The sequence below is a fragment of the Lagenorhynchus albirostris genome, chromosome 1, assembly GCF_949774975.1.
Source record: "Lagenorhynchus albirostris chromosome 1, mLagAlb1.1, whole genome shotgun sequence".
Classification (NCBI taxonomy): domain Eukaryota; kingdom Metazoa; phylum Chordata; class Mammalia; order Artiodactyla; family Delphinidae; genus Lagenorhynchus; species Lagenorhynchus albirostris.
This window is the reverse complement of record NC_083095.1, coordinates 84,985,963-84,993,232: the sequence shown is the minus strand read 5'-3', so window position 1 is coordinate 84,993,232 and position 7,270 is coordinate 84,985,963. Positions and strand designations below refer to the sequence as shown.

Genomic DNA, 7,270 nt, shown 5'->3' with positions numbered 1-7,270 from the left:
CACCTAGAGTCTGCGCTCCGCAACAAGAGAAGCCACCACAATGAGAAGCCTGTGCACCGCAACTAGAGAAAGCCCATGCGAAGCAACGAAGACCCAATGCAGCCAAAAATAAAATAAATCTATAAAAAAAAAGACTTACATTTTCATTATATTTGTTTCATTAACATTAGTAATTTAAAAATAAACACTGTTACATGATTCTTATAGGAAGGTTTTGTTTTAAAGTAATTCCAGAAGCACTGACAGATCACATTAAGTACTGACGTTTTAAATGGATGTAAAGATACTTTAATATATCCCCAAGAGCGACATCTGGCCAATAAATGTCCCAGATTGTTTGACCAGTGATTCTCAGCTTGGGATCCTTTAAAAACTATAAAGAAAACATTCATTTACCCACAGCCTAACTTCCAAGTTTCTTGATTTTGGCTGAAGTTTTATTAATACTTTGTAGTAACACTGATTAGAAGTTGTCTTTGCTTAATAAAAATGTAAGTGAATCAATTATTTTTTTTTTTAGTATTTGCTTAATGGACACTTTTTAAATCATGGGTCACGTGGATACAGGGGCAGAGGCAGGAATTCTACGCCAAGTATGGCTTACACTGAGTCACTAGAATTTTTCACATCCTCAGATGCGGAATTGTTCAATCTTAAATCTTGTACATCAAAACATTCCCACATACCTTTGTGTGGCTCATAGTTGAGGGGACGAGACAAACTTGCTTTGAGATCAAACACTGGTTTTCTATGGGAGATTGGAGTCTGCGCTGTCTCAGCTGTCAGCTTGAACGGGGTAATAACTAAAACAACAAACAAGATCCAAGGGCTTAATTAGAAAAAAAGACCTGTTTAAGTATTGCTTTTCAATCTTAAAAATAGAATTCAATATGAACAGTCTGAAACAGATATAGGGTTAAAAAGGAGGAGAAAATGGTTCTGATGAACCTAGGGGCAGGAAAGGAATAAAGATGCAGACGTAGAGAATGGACTTGAGGACACAGGGTGGGGGGTGAAGGAAAAAAAAAAGGAGAAAAGAATAACTGAGGAAAACCAACCCCTTAGCTGTTCCCCTGTTAGCAGCTCCCCAAAGTGTCTAAATATTGTGACATTTCCTAGGATCAGCTGGAGTTTAGAATCCTGTTTTAAGAATTAATCGGGTGAGGGACTTCCCTGGTGGTCCAGTGGGTAAGATGCCATGCTCCCAATGCACGGGGCACAGGTTCAATCCCCGGTTGGGGAACTAGATCCCGTAGGCATGCCGCAACTAAGACCAAATAAATATGTTTTTAAAAAAAGAATTAGGGCTTCCCTGGTGGCGCAGTGGTTGAGAGTCTGCCTGCCGATACAGGGGACACGGGTTCGTGCCCCGGTCTGGGAAGATCCCACATGCCGCGGAGTGGCTGGGCCCGTGAGCCATGGCCGCTGAGCCTGCATGTCCGGAGCCTGTGCTCCGCGACGGGAGAGGCCACAACAGTGAGAGGCCCGCGTACAGCAAAAAAAAAAAAAAAAAAAAATTCATTGGGTGGGAGGGATAAATTAGGAGTTTGGGATTAACATATACACACTACTATACATAAAATAGATAACCAAAAAGAAGTACCTACTGTAGAGCACAGGGAACTATACTCAATATTTTGTAATAACCTATAAGGGATAGGAATCTGCAAAAGATTATATATACAGTTATAGATACATATGTATATATATGTGTAATTGAATCACTTTGCTGTACACCTGAAACTGACACAACATTGTAAATCAAGTTTATTTCAGTTAAAAAAAAAATAAGCGGGTAAATTTTCAGGCTGCTTCCCTGATATTTACCCTTTTATTTATTTTTTAATTTAGTTTTTCTTTTTTGGCCGAGCCATGCGGCATGCGGGATCTTATTTCCCCGACCAGGGATGAAACCTGCACCCCCTGCAGCAAAAGCGTGGAGTCCCAACCGCTGGACCACCAGGGAATTCCCTACCCTTTAAAAAAATTATATATTGTTAATAGTAACATTTTCATTAACACAAACAGATATAAAGCCTGCAAGGAACCTAATCACATAGAAATAAAAAGATCCATGGCTCTGGTTGTTACTAATGAAGACTGTTACCGAAGAATATGAATTTTTGTAATATAAAGTTAAAAATATACCAGGATGGTATAATTCGGTAAGCCACATTTTTGCTACAGTTGGGCAGCATATATCTGGCACATTTTGTAATCCCTTCCCCTCACAGGTTGCATTCAGGCCATCGTCAAATGTTGGCACTTGCCCATATATGTGAACAAGCAACTAGGATCTAGGACCACCTAGTGAAACAACCCAGAAGAGCACAGAACTCCTGTGCTGAAGACATTCCACTGTGTTGCTATCAAGTGTTGGCAGGGAGGGGAACAATGGGACTGTCCCACACTGCTGATGAGAATATAAACCAGTACAATTAAACCAGTAATGTAAGGGTCTGTCTACCCTACTATCCAGCAGCCCCAGTCCTACTCTCGAGAAACTGTGTACATGGACAGGAGACATGTTCCAGAATGGTCATAGCTACACTATACAAAATAACAAAAGTTGGAAATACCCATGGGGTCCATGAGCAGTAAAATGGATAAGTTGAAATATATCCATACAATTGAAAAACACGGTGAAAATGAACTTTAGCTCATTTATTAATATGATTCTTGAAACAGTGAATAAAGCAAATCACAAGAAAAAAATTAGTTTGATTTCATTTATATTAAATTCATATTTGATAACCGGGGAAAGAAAACTATGCCATTCCGACTGGGCACACCCCTGAGTTACTTAGAGGAGAAAGCTCAGGATATGGCAAACATTTAGTTCCTGCCTCATGTCCTTATCTGTGAGTATTTGTGAGTCCTTTCTCAGTATTAGGCAGGTGGCTGCTGCTCAGTGACCCCTGCTCCATGTAAAATGACACAGTCACATCTTAGGCAAGTCCACTCTTCATTTTCTAGCCCTGCTCTCTGCCCAAGCCCCTTTCTTCCCCTATTACAGGATGATTTAGAATGTTATGTGGAATGTTTCCTTGCTGATATAGAAACGATTAAGGGTGGGTAGGAATGAGAGAGGTCATCTAGAGGAAGAATCATAAATTTTCTGATCCCACCTCTGTACTCTCTCTTGAAATTTAGTTGTCAGTCCCATTATTCAATCTTTAATTTAGGTGTCAAAGGCATGAAAAAATCCTCAGTCTCCACACTGATTATTACCAACAATAATACTCTCTGCTTGTTTAAACTCTTGCTGAATTGCTCTAGTCTCAGGGAATCTGGCAGTCCTTCCTGTGTAATCAAGGCTCTTGCCTGACATTCAGTAGGACTCTTGAGAGAATTTTGATATACTCAGTTCTAATACAGGCCTTAACCTGTTGGTGATACTCTTTTAAACCTTCACACTGCTATTGCAGTGTTCTTTTGAAAACCACTTGGTCTTTGTAGGTGATGATTAAGTAGACAGTGTGTAGAAGGTTATCTATATGGCTTATTCTGGCTTATACAATCTACTAGTAGTCAATAGTGTGGCATTTATTCCATGAACTCTGGGTCCTGTTAGTTTCAGAGTCTGGCAGAACCATTCAGAGGCTGTAATGAATACTGTAATCCCCCTCCTAATCCCTGAGAAGGGGCTGAATGTTCTTCATTCAGGACAGGATGGAGTCCTCTGGCAGATATGTCAGGTTTTTTTGTCTGTGTCTCTGGCACTTCCCTTGCCAGTATAAATGAAAACTATGCTAGACAAATTTTTGCTTTTGATTCTATAGATAATGGAGAGGCTTTAAAGAAACAGACAATCATATTAGGAAGCTACATGGTTTAAAGATAAACCAGAACTTTGGGGGTTGGGAGGGAGGTTGTTTTGTTTTGTTCTGTTTTTTTTTTTTTTACCAGCAGCAGATTCAGCCCTTGTGGTCTTTAACTTGTGTGTCTCGAGCACAGCCTGGCCTTTTGGGGTACTCCCAGATGTGGTCACATGTGCAGACTTTCTGGCTGGAGTCTTGGTCAGTGAACGCTTATGCTCATTATCTTTAGTAGCAGCTGAAAACCTAAATAGGACAGTGGAGTATAAGACATGAGTACTTGGGTCAAGCTTCTAAACAAAACCACCTACCCATCACCAAGCACTGAAAGGGCCTCAATAAATACTTGTTATACAAATGAACCTCTTTCACAGAATAGACATGTTCTTAAACAATGATGCTAGAGCAAATCATTTATCAACTTGTTATTTGTAAAATATGGTTTTATATTCTCTGCTCTCCCTGCCTTGGCCAAAGACAGTATAAGGCAGAGCTCAAAGGAGATGCCTATGTGCCTCAAGTTATAGTTTAGGAGGTATTTTAAAAAGCTCCCCTTCTTTCTCCTCCTCCTAGTGAGGGCAAGTCTGAGGGAACAGGAGATTGCTATGCCAAATGAGTGATGGGAGCATTTCTTCCATCTTCCTAGAAGAATGTCATTCATTTGAGTGGTACATAAGTCCTTCTCTACTCAGAGCAAGTTGCCATAAATGTTTTTCATTGATCCTCTGATGCAGAGTTTTTCTACATTTTAACATCTCTGAAATTAGAATGTGTTTTACAATTGGTAACACATCAAAGTTAGTCGGCAGTGCTTTTTCTTAGTGGTTCATAGAATAATGGTGAGTCTTCAGTGGATGGTATCTTAGATTCAATGAAAATCCAGTAATGACAGACATAAATACACATAGGGTTGTTGGTGGTGGGTTAACAGAAGGGAACTTCTGGACTTACAACTAAAGATTTGATGGTGATCCTGAATCAACATCTAAAATTATTACTCAAGACTCTCTACAACAGAGTTAAGAAAATTAGATGCGGTAGGAAAAGTGCTACTAATTCCAGGCTGTTCTGTACCCTGCAAGAAGCAAGGACTAGCCCCTGACCATGGTGTTCTTAACTATTAATAAATACAATCAGAACTGCCAAGTATAGGTACCTCATATTCCAGGCTAACTCAATAAGAATTCCAAATTCAAGGGCATTTTTCAGTTTTTAAAAACTATGTCAGATAATTGCACGTGTTGGGGAAGTGTTACCATGCACCAGTTCTGTTAGATGCCGCAAACGCCCTTAAAAAAGGAGAGAATCAAATTTCGGTATTAAGAGAAAGGAGCCTGAAGATCTTCATCTGTGGGGACAGTCACAGTTGAGGGCTCACCTGATGTCAGGAAAGGCACAAGCAAAGAAAACAGGGATCAATGAGCATGAGATGGCTATGCTACTGCAGTACCCAGTAGGTTACAATGTTCATAGTTTAGGATGAGTCAATTCTTTAGCTCACTACATTGGGACATTAGGAATTTAGCTTCAACTTTAGATTTATGTCAACGGAAAAATTTCTATTTACACATCTTTGCAGACATACATTAAATTAATAAGGTAAAATATCCATATAGATCTTATTTTCTATCTTTACTTATGAATCAAATGTGAGCTTAGGGGGACTTCTCTGGTGGCGCAGTGGTTAAGAATCCACCTGCCAATGCAGGGGACACGGGTTCGAGCCCTGGTCCGGGAAGATCCCACATGCCACAGAGCAACTAAGCCCGTGCGCCACAGCTACTAAGGCTGTGCAATGGGGCCCACGAGCCACAACTGTTGAGCCTGTGTGCCACAACTACTGAAGCCCATGCACCTAAAGCCTGTGCTCCGCAACAATAGAAGCCACTGCAACGAGAAGCCTGCGCACCACAAGGAAGAGTAGCCCCCACTTGCCGCAACTAGAGAAAGCCCAGGGGCAGCAATGAAGACCCAATGCAGCCAAAAAATAAATAAATTAAAAAACCAAAACAAAACGAATAAAAAGGTAGTGTTTAAAAAAAAAAAAACGCGCGAGCTTAGGGAAGGTGGACAAAACAAGAAAACACAAATTTAAGGGAAAAAAAGTAACATAAATGAAACCAATTTGCTGATCTTTCTCTCTATTCCGATCCTTTCTCCTTTTTCATCAACACTAAAATATTTGTTGTAGTCCACCTGAAATGTATTAGAAGCAGTAAAGCTTTGAGCCCTCGCCCTTGGTTCCATTTTAGAGCTCTTCTTTACCTGACGTTCATCTTAGTTGCTGAGAGCGCGGAGCGCTTGGCCAGCCCCTTCACACACGAGGTGCTACAGCCTGCGTGGGGCCGGCCTTGTGAGCCCCGTTGGCTGGCGGGGGTACGAGCCACAGAGAGTCTTTCTCGGGGAGGAACTGGAGTTGCCACCACTCCCTTAGTGCCGGGCTGCTTCTGAAGAAAGGGAAACGCACCACATTAAAGCTGGCCTCTGAGACAGTATTGTCTGGGCAAAGTGCAAGAGAGTGCCCCCATTTATCCCGTTTCATCGCCACTTTTAACCCTGTCATCCTTCCTTCCCCACTACCTCACCCTACCCTACCTGCCTGGCAGGCTGAGCAGTTCCCTGCACCTGTGTTGCTATGGTGACTCTGATTTAAGAGAAACTTCTGGTTGTGCTGAGTAACGTGTTACAGAAAGCCTTTCCCAGCTACCATGTCCCCAGGTATTTTCTAACTAGAGAAAGCAGGTGGCTAAACAGTCCCCCATGTCCAGAAAGGGAGGATAAATCGGTTCTCTTGGAAAGATGGTTCCTTTGAGAGCATGATATACAGTTTATTAAATACAAACTCAAAGAGAAACCTACTATGTAAAAAGCTTATGGAATCTACAAATAATTCCTCCCCTACCCACCCCTGGCTCTCCAATAGCTTTTTAAAGTTCTTTTTAAAAAACCTAAAGAAAAGAAAGAAGGGAGGAAGGGAAATGCTCTCTTTGAAATGGCAGGGAAGGGTTCCACTTATGTTATCTTTTTCTAGATACTGTCAAAGCACAAAGAATGATTGAATGTTTTACTATCATTAGTCTAAGCTCTGTTGCAAGCAGAAGAAATCTAACTTCACTGACAGCAGAGATAGGACTATTAAAATTGACAATGTAAAGCCAAAAGACATAAAAATTCTGATTCTATCCTATGAAATAATACAAGAAACTAGAGAATTATGTTAACTTCTCATTTCAACATACGAGCAGAAGAGACTCTCATGTTGTGAGACAAATTTAAAACCAAAGTATTTGGTAAATACATATCTTTACTATAAGCTGAAAACTCAGGTTAGATGTATTAAGTATGCTGTTATATTTAACCACACCTTTTATGCCTTCTTCTGTCTTTCCCCTAAAATTCCCACTTTCCAGTATACCTGGTGATAGAATCACCAACTCTATACCTTTGCTTGA

At 40.6% G+C, this 7,270-nt stretch overlaps 1 protein-coding gene across 21 annotated transcripts in view; it reads right to left on the bottom strand.

Moving 5' to 3' along the window:
• Positions 1-7,270, bottom strand: part of NUSAP1 (nucleolar and spindle associated protein 1) — a 66,188-nt gene that overhangs the window by 4,448 nt on the left and 54,470 nt on the right. For all 21 annotated transcript variants that reach the window (XM_060147577.1, XM_060147611.1, XM_060147687.1 and 18 more), the window contains 3 exons: positions 6,084-6,265; positions 3,907-4,064; positions 687-803 (listed from right to left, as the gene is read on the bottom strand). In XM_060147577.1, coding sequence (XP_060003560.1) covers positions 687-803; positions 3,907-4,064; positions 6,084-6,265 — 457 coding nt within the window. The remainder of the gene's footprint in view (positions 1-686; positions 804-3,906; positions 4,065-6,083; positions 6,266-7,270) is intronic.